Source organism: Ciconia boyciana, chromosome 33, assembly GCF_034638445.1.
Source record: "Ciconia boyciana chromosome 33, ASM3463844v1, whole genome shotgun sequence".
Lineage (NCBI taxonomy): Eukaryota > Metazoa > Chordata > Aves > Ciconiiformes > Ciconiidae > Ciconia > Ciconia boyciana.
This window is the reverse complement of record NC_132966.1, coordinates 460804-482470: the sequence shown is the minus strand read 5'-3', so window position 1 is coordinate 482470 and position 21667 is coordinate 460804. Positions and strand designations below refer to the sequence as shown.

Below are 21667 nucleotides of genomic sequence, written 5' to 3'. Positions count from 1 at the left end.
CAGCTCCCCCGCCCTCCCAGTATGCGCCTGCTCCCCCCGGCCGCCAGGGGGCGCCGCCCCCACTCTCGGTGGGGAGAAGCGGAGGCAGCGCCGCCCCGCCCCTCCGCCTGCCTCACGTGGACGCCGCCCGCCAATGCGGCGCGCCGCCGTTGTCACGTGAGGGGGGCGCACGGCGGCGTCAGGTGAGGCGGAGCACCGCGGCTGCAGGCGGCCGCCATGGACCAGACCGGGAAGGAGAAGGAGGCTCTGCAGCTCCTGGCCGAGGCCGACAAGAAGGTCCGCGGCTCCCAGTCCTTCTTCGCCGGCCTCTTCGGGTGGGTGCCCGCCGCCCCGGGGGTTGGCCCCCCCGCCCCCCCGCGGTGTCTGACAGTGGCGGGGGGGGTGTTGGGAGCTTCTTGGGGGGGGGCTGTGGGGTGAGGGGTGGGTGCTGAGGGGTGTCATGGGGTGGGGGTCTTCGAGATGAGGGCGCTGGGCCCTGGGGGGCGGGGTGGGAGGAGGGGGGTACTGTGAAGGTGCTGGGGGGCAGAGAAGGGGTGTAAGGAGCTTCTGGGGGTGTTTGGGGTGAGGGTGCTGGGCCCTAGGGGTTTTGGGGTGAGGGTGGGCACTGAGGGGGTGCTGGGGGGTAGAGAAGGGGTGTTAGGGGCTTCTGGGGGTGTTTAGGATGAAGGTGCTGGGCCCTGGGGGGTTTTGGGGTGAGCCCTAAGGGGGTGTTGGGGGGCAGCGAAGGGGTGTAAGGAGCATCTGGGGGTCTTTGGGATGAAGGTGTTGGCCCCTGGGGGGGCTTTGGGGTGAAGAGTGAGCACTGAGGGGGTGCTGGGTGAGGGGAAGGGGCGTTAAGAGCTTCAGGGGTGCGCTGGGTGGGCACTGAGGGGGTGCCGGGGGGTGGCAGAGGGTGTTTGGGCACGTTATGGGGCGTGGGAGCTATGGATGAGGGTGGGGGAAGGCCGTTAAAAACCAGCAAGGGCTCTTATCGCCTCTCAATTCGTCGTAAACTCGTCCCTCGCTTTCGGCGCGGGCGTTACAACCAGTTCAAACGGGGTTTTTTAAACTTTAATTCCTGCCGTGCGCCGTGCTGGCTGGCGGCACGTCTCTGCGGGGGCTCCGAGGGAGTTCTGCTCCCCCCTGCCCCGCGTCGTACCGCAAAGGACAAACTCCGGGGGTTCGATTTGCCCCCTTTGTGCCGCTCAGGTTCATCTCTCTGCAAAGACCGGGCCTATTTCACGCCCGCGCTGGCTGACCAGGCCTGGCTTTAACTCCAGCTCTACATAACTGCGGTGCTAGGGGAGAAATGAGGGGTGCCCTGCGCTTAACGATGCAAAATTCAGCTTTAACCGGGCAATTTCATAAACAAGAGCGAGTCCGTTGCTTGCCCGATAAGGGGGAGGTTTGTTTTCCTTGGGCTGTGGTTGGGAAGGAGACGCTGGGGACGGGTTTTGTGCGTGAGCGGGACCGGAGCCGTGGTTTCTGCTGCCCTTCGCTTCGCTGTGCTGCCGCGTTTCCTTTGGCTCGCCCTCCTTAACGATATTTAACAGCTCCGAGTTAACGTGAGACGGAAAGCTCGGGCGTTTAGGTATTAAACAGTAATTTCTAACCGCAGTTGGGATTCTCTGAGTTAAAACGCCGTTTCGTAAAGCGCTGAGATCTCCCCGGCTGTCTCGAACGGCTTCAAGTCATCGTCAGCCCTGCGCACGTGAAGTCCAGCTGCCGAAATCCGCTGGATGTTTATTGCCCTTTTAGCCCGGTTATCGGCCGGCGTTCGGCGGAGACGGCATCGCCGGGAGCGCAGTTTGTTCCTCGGCTGGAGCGGCTGCCTTGATGCTTTCCCTCATTTTTGGGGGAGTGGGAGAACTTTGCTGCTCAAACCGATTCGAACTGACGGAGCTGCTGACTCTGGCGCGTCGCTCTTGCCAGCCCCTGCTGCGTCTCTAACTGCAGGTTTCTAGTAGGAGAGAGGAAACACGAGTAAAACTTTTTAACCCTGTGCTTAAAAAAAGCCCAAAAAACACAAACGCAACCGTAATGAGCTCCCTTGAGTCGCCAGCCGGGGTTTCTAGTCGGAATCGGCGAGGTCAGCAGAGGAACGAGCTGGGAGGAGGTGCTCGTGTGCCGCGGCCCCTGCGTTTTAAAACGGGCCGTTGTCGGATGAGCTGGCTCCCTCCCCGCTCCCCTCGGGCTGCCGGGCAGCCCCACAGCCTCTCCCTTCTCTGGGTTCTGGCTGCGGTGGTGATCGGGGAGGCTGTTTTGGGGGCCAGGAGGCTGTTTTGGGGACCGGGAGGCTCTTCCAGCAGGTGCTGGCTGTGTCCCCGGCAGCAGAGGGAGGCCGTGAGCCGGGGCTTTGCCGAGGGGAGCGGCGTGGGCTCGTTTGGGACGGGCACTTCGCCCCTTTTCTGCGGGAGGATTCCTCTGCTCGTTAATTATTAATTTAAAAAGCGTTTCTGTGAAGGACTGGCCCGGCTCCCGCTGTCTGCAGGGAGATTTAGAGGGGGGAAAGGTTGGGGTGCTTCCCCACGGCTGCGAGCACGATTCCTCTGGCCGTGCGAGCCACTGCGAGTTTCAGTTGGGAGCAAGCAGGCAGCAGTGATGCTTTTCTCTCCCCGTTGGCCTCCGTTTGAATTGCAGCTTCCCGAGAGAGTCTTGCGGGGGCCGGATCCCTCTGCCCCTCGAGCTGGGAGAGACTCGTCCGTGTCAGCAGCTCGCCCCAGGGAACCTCCCTTGCTCTTGTTGGCAGCTGGACTGGAGCAACGTGATTTTTTTGTTTTTTGTTTTTTTGTTTTCCGCTCGGGCACAGGGTTTGAGCTTCCCGGCAGGCATTTATGCAACTCTCGGCTTTCTTGTTTGCTTCCAGGGGCTCCTCCAGGATAGAGGAAGCATGCGACATCTACGCCCGAGCAGCCAACATGTTCAAAATGGCCAAAAACTGGAGCGGTACGTACGAGCTGTTTCCCTGGGCTGGGGGTGCAGCCTCCTCGCCTCCTCCAGGGAGGAGTGAACCCCTCTGGGTCTGAAAGCCGGCACAGGCTCAATGCCGCTGGCTTCTTTTAGCTCGATTTTGAGCAGGGTAACCTGCCTGCACCCAGCTTTCCCACCCCTAGCTCTCTGAAGCGGTTAAGACGATGCTCCCAAGCTTCCTCTCTCCTTCTCCAGCCGCAGGGAATGCCTTTTGCCAGGCGGCGCAGCTCCACCTGCAGCTGCAGAGCAAACACGACGCAGCCACCAACTTCGTGGATGCGGGCAATGCCTTCAAGAAAGCTGACCCGCAAGGTAAGCGGGAGTGTTGATCTGCTGGAGGGGAGGAAGGCTCTGCAGAGGGACCTGGACGGGCTGGGTCGATGGGCTGGGGCCAGTTGAATGAGGTTCAACAAGGCTCAGTGCCGGGTCCTGCACTTGGGTTGCAGCAACCCTATGCAACGCTACAGGCTTGGGGAAGAGCGGCTGGAAAGCTGCCTGGTGGAAAAGGACCTGGGGGTGTGGGTCGACAACCGGCTGAATATGAGCCAGCAGTGTGCCCAGGTGGCCAAGAAGGCCAACGGCATCCTGGCTTGTATCAGGAATAGCGTGGCCAGCAGGACTGGGGCAGTGATCGTGCCCCTGTACTCAGCACTGGTGAGGCCGCACCTCGAATGCTGTGTTCAGTGTTGGGCCCCTCACTCCAAGAGAGACATTGAGGGGCTGGAGCGTGTCCAGAGAAGGGCAACGGAGCTGGGGAAGGGTCTGGGGCACAAGGCTGATGGGGAGCGGCTGAGGGACCTGGGGTTGTTCAGCCTGGAGAGAAGGAGGCTGAGGGGAGACCTCATCGCTCTCTACAACTGCCTGGAAGGAGGGTGTAGAGAGGGGGGGTCGGTCTCTTCTCCCAGGTAACAAGCGATAGGACGAGAGGAAATGGCCTCAAGTTGCACCAGGGGAGGTTTAGACTGGATATTAGGAAATTTTACTTCACCAAAAGGGTTGTCCAGCACTGGAACAGGCTGCCCAGGGCAGTGGTGGAGTCGCCATCCCTGGAGGTATTTAAAAGCCGTTTGGGTGAGGTGCTCAGGGCCATGGTGTAGTGGTGGGCTTGGCAGTGTTAGGTTTATGGTTGGACTCGATGATCTTAAAGGTCTTTTCCAACCTCTACGATTCTGTGATTCTGTAAGGCCTCGATCTCCCTCCAGGCTCCCGAGCTGGGGTGGGCGACACGAGCACACGCAAAACACCCCGATTTCAGTTACCGGAGGCTGCGTGTCATGCGTATCTGCTGGGTTTTTGCCCGTTACCCAAGTTTTTCTCCTGGGTGTGTGTTATCCCGTCCTCTTGACACCTTTGGGAGCGAGCCGAGATGCTGTGGGCTGGATTTGACGTGCTTCCCCGAGCTGCGAGTCGCTCCGGTAGCTGACGGCAGGCAAAGTTCACCTCCGCAGCCAGCGTGCCTGCCAGGTGACGTCGGTTCCCCCCCTCCCCGGCTGCGGGAATCCCTGTGCCGCCCGCCGAGCCTGACTCTGAACATATGGCTTCAGCTGCAGCCGCAGAAGGGGTTTGGTCATGATTCACGCCCCGGGTGTGGATCCCGCTTCGTTTGGCTCCCTTCGCTCCAGCCTTAGAGCAGCTCCTGGGCTGTTGGGAGCCAAGCCTGGGGGGGGGGACAACGTTCTGGTGTCGATGGACCAGCTGAGAGTAAACGCTTCTCTGTTTTGGCTGGCTTCGGTGGGACAGGCGACGAGTTGGGGTGTCCTGCCTGTTCCCCCCGTGCGTGACTTGGATCCTAGCTCTTTTCTGCGCCATCCGTAGCGCAAAAGAGGGGAATATAGCGGTGGAAGCGACGAGCGCAGACCGTTAGGTTTAGGATACGAAGAGAGGAAGGTGTGCGAGAGTTGGTCTCGCTTTCCTTGCGTTTACCCGTGCCGAGGGGGGGACGCTTTGCTGTTCCTGGCAAGCTGACTTGCTAGTTACTGCCGCCCCCGGGGTTATCTGCGCCGGGGCCGGATCAGTTGGGGTGATTTTTAGAGAAGATAATGAAGTAACCTGAGGAGAAAACAAATTTAATCTCACGGAGGATTTGCTTAATCTCCCAGAGATTTGTGTTGTGATTATCCGCTTGCGCTGCTCTCGACCTGTGTTTTCCTCTCTCGGCTGGCTGTGCGAGCCGGTGTGCCGAAACGTGCCCGCTCCCCCCCTCCCCGGCACATTGTGGCTTTCAGTAAACCGGAGAGGGGAGGTAGAAGCTGAGCCTGCCTCTTCCTAACGGGGTAAAAACCTTCTGGAATACACGGGAATTCACTGTGGTGGGGATGGCTCTGTGCTAGACGGAGCCTTCTGGCAGGTGAGGTGTTCAACGGGGATGGCCAGGATGAAGACACAACCCTGCGGGTGGACGTGCGGAGAGAAAAACGTGGTTGAATACCGCCTGCGTGTCCACGAGTGCCTCTTCTTGGTGAACTGACCTCGTCCTCAGGGCTGGTTAAGGGTCCTGCAGCCCAAGGGGGACGTATTCCTGCCCTCGGAGCCAAGCGCCCGCGCTGGCATGGTCCCTCGGCTGCGACACGAGCTTGGGGTCCAGCCCCGCTCCCCTTCTCTTCCCTCCCGCTGCCCCCGTCTCTCCTCCACCGTGAACCGCCGTCCCACGTACCCGGGGCTGGATGCGGTGAAGACGCGGCTGTGACAGCCGTCAGTCAGATGGCAGCTCCTCGGCTGCTCGGCTCCCTGGTAGGGAACGCCGGGAGCCTGACAGCTGGGAGCAGTCAGAAAAAGATCCCTCTCCTGGAGCCTGGCATTTCGCTGCGGCAGAGTTCCTCCCACGCCTCTTCGGAGACGGCGAGGGGAAGGCACCTCCTCCTGAAATTACAGCAAAACGCTGCGGCTTCGGCCCCCCTGTCCTGCGCCGTGTGCGACCGACTGTGGTGGATCTGGGCGCTTGTCTGAGCGACGAGCGTGTCTCCCTGCGGTCGAAACACGACGGCGGGGGCCGGGGCTGAGTCGACGGCGGGTTAAATCCTTACCCCACGGTTTGGGGAGAGGCGGTGGGGGGCTCCTGGCTTGGTCGGGGGGGCTGTGGAGTCCCTTCACAGGGCCTGCATCCCGAACCCTCAGGGGGTCTGCGTCTGGAATGTCCTACACCCCAAACAAAGGCCTTTTGTTCTGGGAAACAAACGGCTTGCTCGTGTGTCCCAGCTCCCGGGCTGGCCAGGCGGCACAGGGCACGGGATGGAGAGGCTCTGGGTTCCGCTTTTCGCTACCCGCCTGCTCTGGGGACTTCGAGATGCGTCCTGTTCCCCTCCCCTGCTCCCCTCCGCCCCGGGGCACGGTGCACCCCGAGCAGAGCCGTGGCGGAAGCATCGGCACCCGGCAAGCCCGGAGGCTGCCGTTAAAGCCTAAGCCGCTCCCCGTGCCCCTTGGTTTAGGATAACTCCTGTCTGCAGCAGCGTTGGGGTTTCCAAACACGTGCAAAAGCAGAGCTGCCGATCTTGTCGCAGGTGGTCTGTGATCAGAGACCTCCGATACGGCTCCCTGGTGCAAACTGGCCGACTCTCTCCGGCTGCCGAACGCCGGGGCGCGGGGCCACGACGGTGCCAACGGAGAGAGTCTTTGATTTGCTCTGCCGTCCTCCGATGGTCGCTGCCGCCGCTCGCGTGCTCGCAGTTTCCCTCGAAGCCTGTAGCCTCAGCAGCTCCTCTTGAGTAGCTATTGATCTTTGAGCGTGCTATAAATACAGCTCCATCGCTTTGGGGAGGCTGGGAGCGGGAGGGAGGGGAGGCAAACAGCACGCCCCTGCTCACAAATCTCTTCTTTCTCTTCCCAGAGGCCATTAACTGTTTGATCAGAGCTATCGAGATCTACACAGACATGGTAAGCCCGGCAGCGCTCTTCTCGCCTCGTGTTCGCCGGGAGGAGGGAGGGTGGCGAGCCCGAAGGGTCTGACCCACCTCTCTGTGCCCTCGACTCAGTGGAATTGGGAGTCTCGGGCGTTTTTGAGCAGCTCGCTGGCGTTACACGGGGCTGAGGGAGGAGGACGGGGCTGAAACCGGCACCCAGTGAGACCTGGAGGCAAACTGGTGGTGGGCAGAGGCCGAAGCCTTCCCTTGAGCGCTGGGAACGGCGAGTTCGGCAGCGCTGCCTGCCCTCGGGGCCGCTCTCCTGTCGCCGGTGTGGGGATCGGCTCCCGTTGGGCTCGGAGCTCTCTTCCAAACACCCCGCCGAGTGCCAGCCCAGGCCTGCAAACTCCTTTCTCCTTCCAGGGTCGGTTCACCATCGCCGCCAAGCACCACATATCGATAGCAGAAATCTATGAGACGGAGCTGGTGGACATCGAAAAGGTAAACGCGGGGGAGAGAGGGGAACGCCGTAGGGCAGGGGCACGGGGAGGCACGGCTGCGCCTCCTCCGCCTTCCAGAAATGCCGCCTTCGGTTCAAGCGGGGGATTTGGAAGCGGTCAAAACCCGGAGGCTTCGCGGTTCGGGAGGGCTTTGCTGATTCACCGCGACCCCGGCGGATGAGCTCAGAGCTGTCACGCGTGCTCGGGGCGACGTACCCTCAGCAGGTCACCCTTTACCCTCAGGCTGTTCTTGCTTCTTCCCCAAAAACGTGCCCGCTGCTCCGCTGAGGTTTGCCGGCTGCCGCCGAGGCGGCTTTAAGCCCCAAATACCAGCGACGCTTCCCGGTGTGTGTCAGCCCTGCGCAAACCCGGGAAGACGCTTGGAACGGCCTCGACGCCGCAGCTAACGAAAGGGAAAAAAAAAAAACAAACCAACAAAAAACAAACCAAAAAGACAAGCTTTGGGCTTGCATGGGCGTCTGGGAAGGGCGAGAACAGTTTGGTCGGAGCCATCTGAGAAGAAATCGCCGCTACCGGTGGAGGTAGCAAAGCCCTCCGGCTTCCTGGAGGCTCAGGTGCCTGCGGGGTCCCGCAGGGCCGCCTCCACGGATGCCGTTCCTACTCCCGTGGCTCCGGATTCTGACTCAATGGGGGAGTTTTTTTTCTTTCCTGGAGAATAAACCAGGTTCATTTTAAAGGGAAACAAGTTTCCACATCCTGCGTGGATCTAATTCGGGCTTCCGCTCGCTTCCCGAGTTAATTTAGGGCTGTTCTCGACACTCCTCCCTGCAAGCCTCTCCGACGCCCTGCTTGACAGCTCCTGGGAATAACCCACAGCGCTGTCCTGCCCTGCCGGTCGCCGTTCCCCGATGAGCTGCTCGGAAAATAACGTAGGGATTTGCCCTCAGGCTGGGCTTCGGCGCTCCGGGGAAGGGCCGAGCTCGCTCGGCCGGATTCGCGAGCTCCCATCAGGAAAGCCTCCTCTTCCTCAGCACCGATCCGACGCGCTCCTTGGCAGCCATACGATTCGTCTTCAAATTTAGCTGCCCAGTAGGTCCCCAGCCTGTTGGCAGGAGATGGGTGTGAAACGCGCCCACGGGCAGCCAGGAGATGAGCCGCCCCCTTACAGAATGGGCTGACGAGAGAAAAATAACTTTCCCCTGGGGAGGGGAGCGTATCTTCGCTCATCCCGACAAACCTGCGACGCGCCGGGGCGCTCGCCGGCCTGGCATCTCGCTCCCCGCCTTGAAGATCCGGGCCCTCTTGCCGCACTGACCTTGTCTCGGCGGGGAGCTGCCGGCCGGTTGCCACCTTGGGATGGGAGCCGGCCGCGGCAGCCAGCACAGATGGCAGCGCGGGCAGCGGAAGCCGCGTGGGCGGCTCGGAGCAGGCGTGCGCCCTGCGAGGCCGGGCTGGGGAGGGTTCTCCCGAGCTCAGCATCGCTGCAGGCTCTGCAGCTCCCGTATCTTTGTGTTTTTTAACATATATATATATATGTCTTATTTTGTGGTGTGCTACGCCCTGACTGCGTTTGCTTTCCTCCTAGGCGATAGCCCACTACGAGCAGGCTGCGGATTACTACAAAGGGGAAGAGTCCAACAGGTAAAGGCCCTGCTGCCCTGCCTGCTCCCGGCGCCGCGGGAGCTGCCGGTGCAGCTCCCCGGGCGGGATCGGCGCTCCGGCACAGCCCGGGCTGGGTCAGGAAACAGATGGCGGCCGAGTTTCTGTCTCCAAAGCGACTTCCCCCCTCTGCAGCAAGCGGCGTTGCCCGTCTCCGCCGCTGCCCGCTTCCTTCCTCATCCTCGCCACCGGCTTCCGAGCCGGGACAAGGCCTGGCAGCGCCTGCTGCGTGCCGTGCCGGGGGGAGAGGAGAGCTCCCGGCGCCGCCGGGCTCTTCTGTGCTCGGCGGCTTGGTGGGACCCCAATTCCCCGCGCCCGGGTGGGGAGCTGGGGGGGTCGGCGGCGTGGGGCGGCCTCGCCGGTGGGGTCGCGGCTCCGTGGGCAGCGTGAGGCTCCCGGCAGAGCCGGAGTTTTCCCGGCTCTCCTTTCCCCGCAGCTCTGCCAACAAGTGCTTGCTGAAGGTGGCCACTTACGCGGCCCAGCTGGAGCAGTACCAGAAAGCCGTGGAGATCTACGAGCAGGTCTGTGCCTCCCCGTTGGGGTGGGAGGACGCGTCCCCCCCGCTCCTCTTGCACGACGTCCCCCCCTCCCTCTTGCACGACGTCCCCCCGCTCCTCTTGCACGACGTCCCCCCTCCCTCTTGCACGACGTGTCCCGCCTGCTGCGGGCCGCGCTTGGCAGGGGACGTCCCTCGCCGCAGCCCCTCCTGCGGGGCTTTTCCCTCCCAAATACCTCGGGAAAGCCCCAAGCCCCCCCTCGCCTTCCGCAGGTGGGCACCAGCGCCATGGACAGTCCCCTGCTGAAGTACAGCGCCAAGGAATACTTCTTCAAAGCCGCCCTCTGCCACTTCTGCATCGACATGCTCAACGCCAAGGTTGGGCCGGGGCCGGTTTGGGGTGGGGGCCGCTCTCTCCTACCCTCCGGGCTAGCGGCAGGGCCGGGACACTTGCCGCTGCTCTAAATCAGCTCCCAAAAGCAGCCCACCCGTGTGGGGTTCTCCCTTTGGGGTGCTCCTCCATCCCGTCCCCTCCACCCCGTCCCGTCCACCCCGTCCCAACCTCATCCTCATCCTCCCCTCCGCCCCGGCCCCTCCTCATCCTCCTCCTCCCCTCCAGCTAGCCGTGCAGAAGTACGAAGAGATGTTTCCGGCTTTCACGGACTCCAGGGAGTGCAAGCTGGTCAAGGTGAGCACCACCACCGCCTTCCCCCTCCCGGGGGGCCGGGCTCCGTCCCCCTCCCGCGCGCCACATCTGTTCTTGAGGAACGCGGGAGCGAAGCCGGAGCGAGCGGAGGTTTCTGGGACGTGAAACCCCGGAGGGTTCTCCCCTCTCGGGGGGGGGGGGGGGCTCCCCTCCTTCATCACCCCCCTCCACCTTCCTCTTCCAGAAATTGCTGGACGCTCACGAGGAACAGAACATCGACGGCTACACCGATGCGGTAGGTTTAACGCTGCTGCCGGAAAACGCGGGGAATTCGCCCCGAAGAGGAAGGGGAAGGAGCCCCCTCCTCCCCCCGCCTGCGCAGTCACCCCTCCCTCCTCTTCCTCACCCCCGCAGGTGAAGGAATACGACTCCATCTCCCGCCTGGACCAGTGGCTCACCACCATGCTGCTCCGCATCAAGAAAACCATCCAGGGCGAGGAGGAGGACTTGCGCTAGGCGGCCGAGCCCCCCCCCGCCCCCCCTGTTCCCGTTTGCCGGAGCCGCCCCCCCCCCGGCTCTGCCCCCTCTTCCTTGTACATGCCCCCCCCCTTCAGATATTTAATGGTGTAATATATTCCCTGGGAGCCTGGGCTTTGCGCCCTCCGCCCCCGCCTTTGCTCCGGGGGTCCCCCCGCTTTGTGTCCCCCCCCCTCGTCTCGTCCCCCGGGTGAGGAGGAGGAGGAGGGGGAGGGGGAGGAAGGCAGGCGCTGCTGCATGCGTTGGCGTCGACGGCGGGGCTCCGCTGGCTGTAGTGCATCCTCGCAAAGGCAAATAAAACGTTGCATGAGCGGAGACGGGCTGGGCGCTGCGTCCCGGGGGGGCTGCGGACCCCGGTTTGGGGGCTCCCTTTGCCCCCCCCCCCCCCCCAAGGGCTGACACAGCCCCCGGCCTCATTAAGGCTCCCTGGGTGTGTTAATTAACAAGTTCATTAATGTACGCTGCCCCACAGCCCACCCCGGGGGTCCCGGTTCTGCCCTGTGCCCCCCACCCGTGTCCTCTCCAAATCCCCCCCCCAGCCCTGGGGTCCCTGTTGTGCCCCATCGCCTCCCTTGGCCCCGCCCCTTCGCTAAGGCCCCGCCTCGGGGGTGGGGCTACAGCGCCCGCCCCGCCCCGGGAGGGGCGGAGCAACACCGCGCACACCCCCCGCCCAGGGGGCGGAGTCACACAGCAAACGCCCCGCCCCGCGGGCGTAGCGGCGGCGCCGTCTGGCGTCGCAGCGGTGACGTCACGGCGCGCCGGGTCGCGGAAGGCCCCCGGGCAGCGGCGGGGCGGGCCGCGGCGGTGCCGGTAGCCGGTGCCCGGTGCCGCGATGGCGGGTCGGTGCCCGCTGGTGGAGGACAGCTTCAGCCGGCTGGCCTCGCAGAGCAACGTGTACGGGCTGGCGGCGCTGGCGGGCGGGGAGGGCCCCGGCGGGCTGCTGGCGGCCGCGCTGAAGGGGAAGGTGATTTACTTCCGGTACCACGACCTCCGGCAGCGGCTGCGGCCCGTCGCCAGGGAGCTGCAGTTCACCTACATCCCGGGTCGGGGCTCCGGGGGCGCGGGGGGCGGTTACGGGGGTCAGGGGTCGTGGGGAGGGGTCATGGGGGTCAGGGGTCATGGGGGAGGGTTTACAAGGGGTTATGGGTCATGGGGGAGGGGTTATGGGGAATCAGGGGTCTTGGGGAGGGGTTACAAGGGGTTATGGGGTCATGGGGGAGGGGTTGTGGGGGTCAGGGGTCATGGGGGAGGGTTTACAAGGGGTTATGGGGTCATGGGGAGGGGTTATGGGGGTCATAGGTCATGAGGAGGGGTTACAGGGGGTCAGGGATGGGGTGCTGAGGGTCACGGGTGAAGGGACACGGGGGGCAGTCTACCCATTTTGGGGGTCAGGGGTCCCAGGGGGTCAGGGGTCAGAGGGCAGGGGCTTGGGGGCTGCTGGGGGGACAGGCCCCTGCGGGGTCCCAGGGGCTGGGGGTGTCCCGGGGGTCCCGGGGGTCCCAGGGGCCGGGGGGCTCTGGGGGTCCCAGGGGCTGTGGGGTTTCAGGGGCTGGGGGGTCCCAGGGGGTCCCCGGGCGTCCCAGGGGCCGGGGGTCCCAGGGACCGGGGGGGTCCCGGGGGGGTCCCTGGGGGTCCCGGGGCTCGCGGGGGCCGGAGCCCCCTCTGAGGGTCGCCCGCCGCAGTGGACGCCGAGATCGTCTCCATCGACTCCTTCCCCAAGTCTCCCCCCCAGCGCGGCCTCGTCGTCGGCATCACCTTCATCAAGGTGGGGACCGGGGGCTGGGGGCACGCGGGGGGACCCGGGGGCCGGGCGGGCTCCCACCCCCTCTGTCCCCCCAGGACTCTGGGGACAAAGCCAGCCCCTTCCTCAACATCTACTGCGACTACGAGCCCGGCTCCGAGTACGACCTCGACTCTGTGGCCCGTAAGTGTCCCCCCTGGCTCCGTGTGTCCCCCCCGGCTCCGTGTGTCCCCCCTGGCTCCGTGTGTCCCCCGTCAGTTCCATGTGTCCCCCCCGGTTCCATGTGTCCCCTCCGGCTCCATGTGTCCCCCCCCAGCTCTATCTGTCCCCCTGCCAGGCTCCATCTGTCCCCCCGCAGCTCTGTCTGTCCCCCTGGGCTCCATGTCTGCCCCCCCACCCAGGCTCTGTCTGTCCCCTCCGTGGGCTCTGTCTGTCCCCCTGGGCTCCATCTGTGTCCCCATGCTCTGTCTGCCCCCCCCAGGCTCCGTGTGTCCCTCCCAGGGCTCCGTCCGTGTGTCCCCCTGGGCTCCATCCGTGTGTCCCCATGCTCTGTGTGTCCCCCCGGGCTCTGTGTGTCCCTCCCAGGCTCTGTCCGTGTGTCCCCATGCTCTGTCTGTCCCCCCGGGCTCCGTGTGTCCCCCGGGCTCTGTCCGTGTGTCCCCATGCTCTGTCTGTCCCCCTGGGCTCTGTCTGTCCCCGCGCTCCGTCCCGTGTGTCCCCATGCTCTGTCTGTCCCCCCTGGGCTCCGTCCGTGTCCGCAGGAGGACGCAGCGGACGCCCGGGGCTCTCGCAGCCGGGGGCCGGGGGCCGCAGCCCCTCGCCCTGAGCGGCCTCTCCCCCCCCAGAGAGCTGCCTCAACCTGGAGCTGCAGTTCACCCCCTTCCAGCTCTGCCACGCCGAGTGCGTACCCCCGGCCCCCCGTCACCCCCGGCGCCCCCGTCACCCCCGGCGCCCCCGGCGCCCCCGTCACCCCCCGGCGCCCCGTCCTCGCAGGGTCTGCCTCGGCGACAAACCCGAGACCGTCTTTCTGCTGAGCGGGAACGACCCCGCCGTCCACCTCTACAAGGAGGTGAGCGCAGCCCCGCCGCCCGCTTCTTCCTGCTTTCCCCCCGCTTTCCCTGCTTTCCCCCCTTCTTCCCTGCTTTTCCCCACTTCTTCCCTGCTTTTCCCACTTTTTTCCCCGCTTTTCCCACTTCTTTTCCTCCTTTTCCCACTTCTTCCCTGCATTTCCCCACTTCTTTGCTGCTTTTCCCACTTTTTTCCTGCTTTTTCCCACTTTTTTCCTGCTTTTTCCCACTTCTTCCTTGCTTTTTCCCACTTCTTCTCTGCATTTCCCTCTTTTTCCCTGTTTTTCCCCACTTTTTTCCTGCTTTTTCCCACTTCTTCCCTGCTTTTTCCCACTTCTTCCCTGCATTTCCCCACTTTTTTCCTGCTTTTTCCCACTTCTTCCCTGCATTTCCCCACTTCTTCCCTGCTTTTTCCCCACTTCTTCCCTGCATTTCCCCACTTCTTTGCTGCTTTTTCCACTTTTTTCCTGCTTTTTCCCACTTTTTTCCTGCTTTTTCCCACTTCTTCCCTGCTTTTTCCCACTTCTTCCCTGCATTTCCCTCTTTTTCCCTGCTTTTCCCACTTCTTCCCTGCTTTTCCCCACTTTTTTCCTGCTTTTTCCCACTTCTTCCCTGCTTTTCCCCACTTCTTCCCTGCTTTTTCCCCACTTTTTTCCTGCTTTTTCCCACTTCTTTCCTGCATTTCCCACTTTTTTCCCTGCTTTTCCCCACTTTTTCCCTGCTCTTCCCACTCCTTTCCTCACTTTTCCCACTTTTTTCTCACTTTTCCCTTCTTTTTTCCCTTCTTTTTTCCCACTTTGTTCCCCACTGTTCCCCCCACTTTTTTCTTGCTCTCCCCACTTTTTTCCCCGCTTTTTCCCCATTTTCCCCACTTTTCCCCCTGCCTTTTCCCCATTTTCCCCACTTTTTCCCTGCTTTTTCCCCCACTTTTCCCCTGCCTTTTCCCCCATTTTTTCCCCACTTTTCCCCCTGCCTTTTCCCCCATTTTCCCCACTTTTCCCCCTGCCTTTTCCCCATTTTTTCCCCACTTTTTCCCCTGCCTTTTCCCCATTTTCCCCACTTTTCCCCCTGCCTTTTCCCCATTTTTTCCCCACTTTTTCCCCTGCCTTTTCCCCATTTTCCTCACTTTTCCCCCTGCCTTTTCCCCTTTTTCCCTCCCCCGCCCCTCCCGCCCGCTCTCCCGCAGAACGAGGGCTCGCACCAGTTCGAGGAGCAGCCGGTCCAGCACCTCTTCCCCGAGCTCCAGGAGCTGCCCAGCAAGTACGAGGGGGTCGCGACCCCGCCCCTCCCCCGCCCCTCCCCCCCGGCCGGGGCTCACCTCCCCCGCCCCCTCCCCCGCAGCGTCCTCTGGCTCGACGTCCGCAACGTCCCCGGCTCCGGCCAGCGCATCACCGCCTTCGGTTGCCAGAGCGGCTACGTCCGCGTGGCCCGGGTGGACCAGGCCAGCCGAGGTGAGAACCGGCTGCCGCCGCGGCCGCCGTCCCGTCCCCCCCCGCCGAACCTTTCCCGCTCGGAATCGACGATCCCGGCGCCGTTAAATCGGCCGCTACGGCGCGGTTTATCCGCTTAGCCCCGCGGCCAGCCGGGCGGATTAACGGGCTCGAGGGGGAGGGCGAGCCGTCGGCGGAAAACGCGTTCCGCGCCGTTTTCGGCTCCCGGATCCGATGCCGGATCCTTCGCGGAGAGCGCGGGATGGTGTCGGCGGCACCGGGAGCCCCGGCCCGGCCGGCGGATCGCGGTGGCAGCCGCTCTGTGCCGCAGCGGTGCTCCAGAGCTGGAGCATCCAGCAGGACGGTCCCGTCTCCAAGGTCCTGGTGTTCCCGCTGCCGTCGGAGCCGGGAGCCGGCACGGCCCAGGACGGTAAGGGGCCGGGGGACGGCAGGTCCCGCGCGGCACCGTGGCGCCGATCCCGGCCTGCCGCCGCACCGCGGGCTCTCCGGAGCTCCGTTTTTCTCCCCGGCTCGGAGCCGGTGGGTCGCGGTGTGACGCCCGTCCCTTCCACCGTCTCCTCCTAGGCGACGCCGTCGCCGCCCGGGGCTACAGCGTCCTCGTCACCAGCGCCATCGAGCTCTCCGTGGTGTACAGGTGAGCGCTGGGGCTGCGGCACGGGATCCTCGCCCCGCTCCTCTTCACCGCCCCGGTTCTTTGCCGTCTCCAGGGACGTGTTAACCAACGGATTGGGCGACCAGTTGATCTTACCGGCCAGCGACCAGTACGACAGCGTCCTCTGCGCGCTGGTCACCGACATCGACTTCGACGGCGCTTGCGAGATCCTCCTCGGCACCTACGGGCAGGTGGGTGATGTCATTTGCCGGCAGGGCGGGGGTCGCACGGCCCGGCACGGCTCTCCGAGCCGTGCCGGGCCGTGCGACCCCCCTCCACGCCGGCGTAGCTCTGCCGGCTTCCCCGCGTCCTTCTCTCCGCCGCAGGAGCTGCTCTGTTACAAATATTCCGGCGTTACGGGGAATCCGCCCGGTGAATTCCGGCTCCTCTGGACGCGGCGCTTCCCCAGCCCGCTTCTCTCCATGCTCTACGCCGATCTGACCGCCGACGGGCTCTGCGAGCTGGCCGTCGTCTGTCTGAAGGGACTCCACGTCCTGCAGGTGACCGTCACCCCACGGCGGGGCTTCCGCGGCCGGTCGCCCCACGTCTTCACCCCACATCTTCCCACGGCAGCACAGCCTGGAGCCGACGGCCCGGCGCGTCCTGGAGCGGCTCCGGTGGGAAGCGGAGCGCGGAACCCGGCGCGGGGCGGTGGCGGAGGAGTGACCCGGTCGCGGAGGAGGACGCCGAAGACGCCGGCCGGCGTTCCCCGGCCTCGGCGGTGGCAAGATCGCCGCCGGCTTGCGTGTACCCCGACCAATAAACGCGTGCCCGGCGTCGTGCCGCCAGCCCTGGCTTCTCCGGTGAACGCCGGCGAGGGCCGGGAAAGCTCCCCCGGCTCGGGGGGCACAGGACGTGGCCACGGGGTGGGGATGGCGGAGGGAGACCCCGGACTCGCCGCCGGACACCCCGTTTTTTGGGGTCGGACCCTTCACGCGCCTCCGGGACCCCCAACCTGCGGCTGGCGGCGTGCCGGGTGCCTCCGTGCCGGGTGCCTCCGTGCCGGGTGCCTCCCCTCCTCGCTGCGGCGCGGCGGCATCTGGTTCCTGTGCTAATTGTGCCAGAGCCGGGGAGGTGCCGGCACGGAGCCGCTGCCGGAGAGGCCGGGATCCGGCTGCCGGCGCTGCCGAAGAGCCCCCCGGGCGGGGAGAACCGGGGCTGAGGTGACGGGGGCAGCGGCTGGAGGGGGGGGCCCCCAGCCCCGTGGGTGGCGGGGGTCCAGGCTCCTTCGGGTGGGCTCCTTTTTGGGGACCCCCTCTTCCTTGGGGACCCTCCAGGGGGATCCCCAGCTTCCTGGGTGGGCGTGGCCAGTGGAGCCCCCCCCTTGCTCCTTGGGGGACCCCCCCCCAATAGGTTTGCATCACTGGGGGACCCCCAGCTCCTTGGGGACCCCCCGTAATGTTGTGTTAAGACCAGGGGGACCCCCCTAACGGGTGTGGGTGACCGGGGGGACCCCCCCAGCTCCTTGGGGACCCCCCCCATGGGTATCTGAGACCGGGGGGGCCCCCCCCAAGGGGGGCGGGTGACCGGGGGACCCCTGGGGGCCCCCCCAGCTCCTCGGGGCCGTCTCACCACCGCAGGGAACGACGTGCAAACCCTGCTGGGAAGGGGAAACTGAGGCAGGGCTGGGGTTGGGGGGGCGGGGGTGGCCCGGGGGGGTCCCGGGGGTCCGGGGGTCCGGGGGTCCCGGGCCTTCGGGCGCGGCGCTGTCCAGCGGCCGGCGGAGCTGTCCGCGCCCCGGTGCTGAACGGCGGCGGCGGCCCGGGGGTCCGGGGGGCTCGGAGGCCCCGGAGGAGGCCCCGAGGGGGCCGGGGGTCGGGGTGCCCGGGAGGGCGTCGGGGTCCCGGGGGGTCCCTTGGGGTCTGGGGGGTTCCGTCGGGGGCTCGGAGGCCCCGGAGGAGGCACCGAGGGGCCCGGGGGGACCGAGGGGCCCGGGGGGGGTCAGGGGTGTCGGGGAGGCGGTCGGGGGTGCCGGGGGTCCCTGGGGTGTCCGGAGGGGTTCCGGGGGCTCGGCGGCCCCGGAGGAGGTCCCGAGGGTCCCGTGGGGAGTACCGAGGGTCCCGGGAGGGGGTCAGGAGTGCCGGGGAGGGGTCGGAAGTGTCGGGGGTCCCGGGGGGTCTCGGGCATCCCCGGGGGCTCGGGGCTCCCGGGGTCCCTCTCCCCGCACCCCGGGACGCTGCCGCCCGGCACCGGCGCCCCCGTGCCCTCCCCGCCCAAGCCCCGGTGTGTGTGTGGGGTCCCGGTGGGGCGGGGAGGGGCGGGCGGTAACGGGGCCGGGCTCTCCCCCCTCCCCGCGCTCCGCCTCCGCCCCCCGGCCCCGCCGCCCCCGCCCGGCATCGCCATGGAGAAGTAACTCGCGGCGGCGGCGGAGCGGAGCTGGCGGCGGCTCCGGGGGGCACGGAGCGGAGCCGCAGCCCAGGTAGGAGCTGGGGTCCCCCCTTCACCCCCACACCCCCTTACCCCGGGGTCCCCCCTTCACCCCCACACCCCTCTTACCCCGGCCCCCCTTCATCCCCTCCACCTGAGGATTCCGCCCACCCCACGGAGAGGGGGGACGACGCCCCCAACCGCACCCCCGCCAGCGGGGATCCCCCCACCCCAACTTGCCCTGCCCGGGGTCCTCCCCCTTCGAGGCTCATCCTCCCCTCCACGACCCCCGCCCCGCGCGAACCACCGGAGCTCGGGGACCCCCTCTAAATAATTCACCACCATTTTTGGGGGAAAATGAAAGGTTTGGTGGCCGTAATGGTGGGAGCGCACGGGGGGGGGGCCGCGGAGATGGAGGGGGGGGGCTCGCTTCATATTCCCTAATCCCGGCTAAAATCATTAAAATCAACCCGCCGAGTTCTCCGCCGTAGAAACAGGTGGGATTTTTTTTTTTTGGGGGGGGGGGCTCCCAAATCTCGCCCAAATCCCCCCAAACCCCCCAAATCTCCCCCTTTTGGGACCACCGGTTCCATCACCCGCCTCCGCTCCCCGCGGTCGATTTATCCGGGGGAGAATCCGACTCGGAAAAGGATTTACCGTATCGTAAAGGCTGTTTTTTTTTAATTTTTTTTTATTTTCCCTCCCCCCCTTCCCTCCCCAATCCTGATGATGGTTGAGCGGATGATTAAAGCCGAAAAAAATGGGAGATGGGATGCGTTGGGAAAAGCCGGGTGGGATACGGATGCATCCCCTCACGCTCCCGCTGAGCCCCCGGCCCCGCTTGCCGGGGCCGGGGGCTCGGGCGGGAGCGCGGGGGGCGGAAAAATCCCCATTTTTCCACCCAGGTGGATGCGAGCGGCTTCTCGCTCATCCCTTTTCCCGGTTTTTTTTCCTGGGAATTGGGGTCCTGCCGGAAAAGGGGGGTCCCCTTCGGGGGGATGCGCTTGGATTATTCTGGAAGGGAAGAAATCGGCGGCTTCGTCCCAACCGGGGAGATCCCCGGGGACGGGGGGGACGGGGGGGGGATCCCCGTAAGGATGCTCGTCCAAAAGCGGCCGCCTTCCGTCGCTCTTCTCCCCCCTTTTGCTCTTCATCCTCCTCTTCCTCGACACCCTTCATCTTCGCATCCCCTCTCCGCTGACCACAGAGCGTCTCCCCGATTCCGGGCAGGGATTTTTCCACCCCGGATCCTGTTTTAATTCCCGGCTTTTTGGCCTCCGGCCCTCGCGGCATCTGGGGGTTGGTGCCACGGCCGCGGGGGCTCGGCGGCGGGGGCTGTAAACACTCGAGAAGTTTGCCGTCGTCCTCCCAAAAGCACCTTTTGAAACCCAAAGCCAACCCGCGCCGCCGGCCCGTTGCCGGCAAAGGCTTTGCCGGGAGGGGAACGGGCGCAGGCTGGGGATGGAGGGGTCGCCCCATGAGACGAGGGGTGCTCGGGGTGCTGGAGGAGGGCTCATTCCGGGTGCAAATCCCTTGGGAACGGCGAGTGGGAGCGCAGGGGATGGGGATGGGGACGGGGGACAGACCCCAACCGGGTCCCGGTGACCCCGCGGCACAAAGCCCTCGCCGGGATCTTTCTCATCCGCCCGGATCCCGTCGCTCCAGACGGTGGGAAACGCTCCGAGAGCCGCGTTGTCGTTTTGCCCACGGAATAAACCTCCCGGACAGTTTAATTGATGTTTCACCCAGACGCTGGTAATGAGGCTATTAAATTAATTACAGCGGCATTTGTGTCGGGAAGGGAGACGCCGGCTCCCCTGCCCTGGGAGGGCGCGGGTTTGGGGGTGGCATCGCTCCCCGCTGCCCCACTGAGCGGCTCCGGATCCGGAGTCGGGGGCTTTGGTGCAGCCTCGTGCTCTGCCCCACTCGGGGCTGGATCCGGCCCCGGCAGAGCTGGCGACGCCGATGGGCCGGGACCTGTCCTGGGGCTACAGTGGGACCGGTGCAGAGGGACTGGGGCAGGGGCAGGGGCAGTGGGGTGATTCAGTGGGGTGATGCAGTGGGGTGACGCAACAGGGTGGTGCGATGGGGCTGGTGCAATGGGGCCGTGCGATGGGGCCATGCAGTGGGGCCATGAAATGGGGCAGTGCAATGGGGCTCGTGCGATGGGGCCGTGCGATGGGGCCATGCAGTGGGGCAGTGCAGTGGGGCCATGAAATGGGGCCGTGCGATGGGGCTGCGCGATGGAGCCGTGCAGTGGGACCAGTGCAATGGGGCAGTGCAGTGGGGCCATGCAATGAGGCAGTGCAATGGGGCCGGTGCAACGGGGCCGTGTGATGGGGAAGTGCAATGGGGCTGGTGCAATGGGGCCGTGCAGTGGGGCGGTGCAATGGGGCTCTGCAATGGGGCCATGTGATGGGGCTGTGCAATGGGGCAGTGCAATGGGACTGGTGCAACGGGGCCATGCAGTGGGGCGCTGAAACGGGTCTGGTGCAATGGGGCTGGTGCAGTGGGGCCATGCAGTGGGGCAGGGCAGCGGGGCAGCGCACCGGGCCTGGCCCAGCTCTGCTGCTGCACGGCTGCACCCACCCAGCACCGGCGGCGGGTGCTGGCCCAGGGCAAGCTGGTGCCCCACGGCCCCACGCAAGGGGTCGGTGGCCACTGGGGGACCCGCGCCGGCTCCCTGCCGCCCCCGCTCCCCGCCGAGCCGTGGGGCCCGGCCGCCTCCACCGCCCCGGCCGGGCTCACGTCCCCGCGGCCGCAGTTGCCCCGTGGGGGGGAGGGCAGCGGCGCCGTGGGGCTGGCGGGAGGCACCGCGGGGGTGGCGGGGCCGGGCCCGAGCCCCTCCCGGGCGGTTTCGGGGTCCCCGTTCCCGCTCCATCACCCTTTTTATAGCCGTTCCCATCCTCTGTTGCCATGGGAACAACGCGGTTGCCAGGGTGGAGCCTGGCAGCGCCCACGCACCCCACGAGCCCCCGGTGCCGCGGGCGGCCACCGGCCCTCGCCCGCTCTGCCGGGGCGCGGCCGGCCCCAGCCCCACGGCTGAGCATCGCCCCATGGACGTGGTCCCCAGCCCCATGGCTCCATCCCAGTCCCACGGCTGAGCATCGCCCCACGGACGTGGTCCCCAGCCCCACGGCTGAGCATCGCCCCACGGACGTGGTCCTCAGCCCCACGGCTGAGCATTGCCCCACCGCTGTGGTCCCCAGCCCCACGGCTGAGCATCACCCCCCAGATGTGGTCCCCAGCCCCATGGCTCCATCCCAGTCCCATGGCTGAGCATCGCCCCACGGACGTGGTCCCCAGCCCCACGGCTCCATCCCAGCCCCACAGCTGAGAATCACCCCACCGCCGTGGTCCCCAGCCCCATGGCTCCATCCCAGCCCCACGGCTGAGAATCACCCCACCACCGTGGTCCCCAGCCCCACGGCTGAGCATCGCCTCCCGGACGTGGTCCCCAGCCCCATGGCTCCATCCCAGCCCCACGGCTGAGAATCACCCCACCACCGTGGTCCCCAGCCCCACGGCTGAGCATCGCCTCCCGGACGTGGTCCCCAGCCCCATGGCTCCATCCCAGTCCCATGGCTGAGCATCGCCCCACGGACGTGGTCCCCAGCCCCACGGCTGAGCATCGCCCCCCGGACGTGGTCCCCAGCCCCATGGCTCCATCCCAGTCCCATGGCTGAGCATCGCCCCACGGACGTGGTCCCCAGCCCCACGGCTCCATCCCAGCCCCATGGCTGAGAATCACCCCACCACCGTGGTCCCCAGCCCCACGGCTGAGCATCGCCCCCCGGCCGTGGTC

At 65.8% G+C, this 21667-nt stretch overlaps 2 protein-coding genes across 2 annotated transcripts; both read left to right on the top strand.

Moving 5' to 3' along the window:
* The first annotated feature begins 161 nt into the window (after nucleotides 1–161).
* Nucleotides 162–10899, top strand: NAPA (NSF attachment protein alpha). Its single transcript, XM_072848808.1, has 11 exons — nucleotides 162–314; nucleotides 2846–2925; nucleotides 3145–3261; nucleotides 6773–6819; nucleotides 7209–7286; nucleotides 8832–8887; nucleotides 9342–9426; nucleotides 9675–9779; nucleotides 10021–10089; nucleotides 10292–10342; nucleotides 10462–10899. Exons 1-11 carry the CDS (start codon nucleotides 217–219, stop codon nucleotides 10561–10563), a joined length of 888 nt encoding a protein of 295 aa, XP_072704909.1. The 5' UTR covers nucleotides 162–216; the 3' UTR covers nucleotides 10564–10899.
* Nucleotides 10900–11304: 405 nt separating this feature from the next.
* KPTN (kaptin, actin binding protein) lies at nucleotides 11305–16276 on the top strand. The gene is made up of 11 exons (XM_072848793.1): nucleotides 11305–11627; nucleotides 12267–12349; nucleotides 12424–12508; nucleotides 13171–13225; nucleotides 13319–13394; nucleotides 14579–14843; nucleotides 15154–15252; nucleotides 15408–15477; nucleotides 15551–15686; nucleotides 15822–15995; nucleotides 16069–16276. The coding sequence occupies exons 1-11, from the start codon at nucleotides 11417–11419 to the stop codon at nucleotides 16159–16161; spliced, it is 1347 nt and encodes a 448-aa protein (XP_072704894.1). The 5' UTR covers nucleotides 11305–11416; the 3' UTR covers nucleotides 16162–16276.
* The last annotated feature ends 5391 nt before the right edge of the window (nucleotides 16277–21667 follow it).

Bases quoted from the DNA above. Each gene is read 5' to 3' on its own strand.
- KPTN (XM_072848793.1), top strand. From the start codon at position 11,417: ATGGCGGGTCGGTGCCCGCTGGTGGAGGACAGCTTCAGCCGGCTGGCC. The intron at 12,350-12,423 runs GTGGGGACCGGG...CTGTCCCCCCAG, and splicing joins TCGGCATCACCTTCATCAAG to GACTCTGGGGACAAAGCCAG. The intron at 15,996-16,068 runs GTGACCGTCACC...TTCCCACGGCAG, and splicing joins AGGGACTCCACGTCCTGCAG to CACAGCCTGGAGCCGACGGC.
- NAPA (XM_072848808.1), top strand. From the start codon at position 217: ATGGACCAGACCGGGAAGGAGAAGGAGGCTCTGCAGCTCCTGGCCGAG. The intron at 6,820-7,208 runs GTAAGCCCGGCA...TTCTCCTTCCAG, and splicing joins TCGAGATCTACACAGACATG to GGTCGGTTCACCATCGCCGC. The intron at 10,343-10,461 runs GTAGGTTTAACG...TCACCCCCGCAG, and splicing joins TCGACGGCTACACCGATGCG to GTGAAGGAATACGACTCCAT.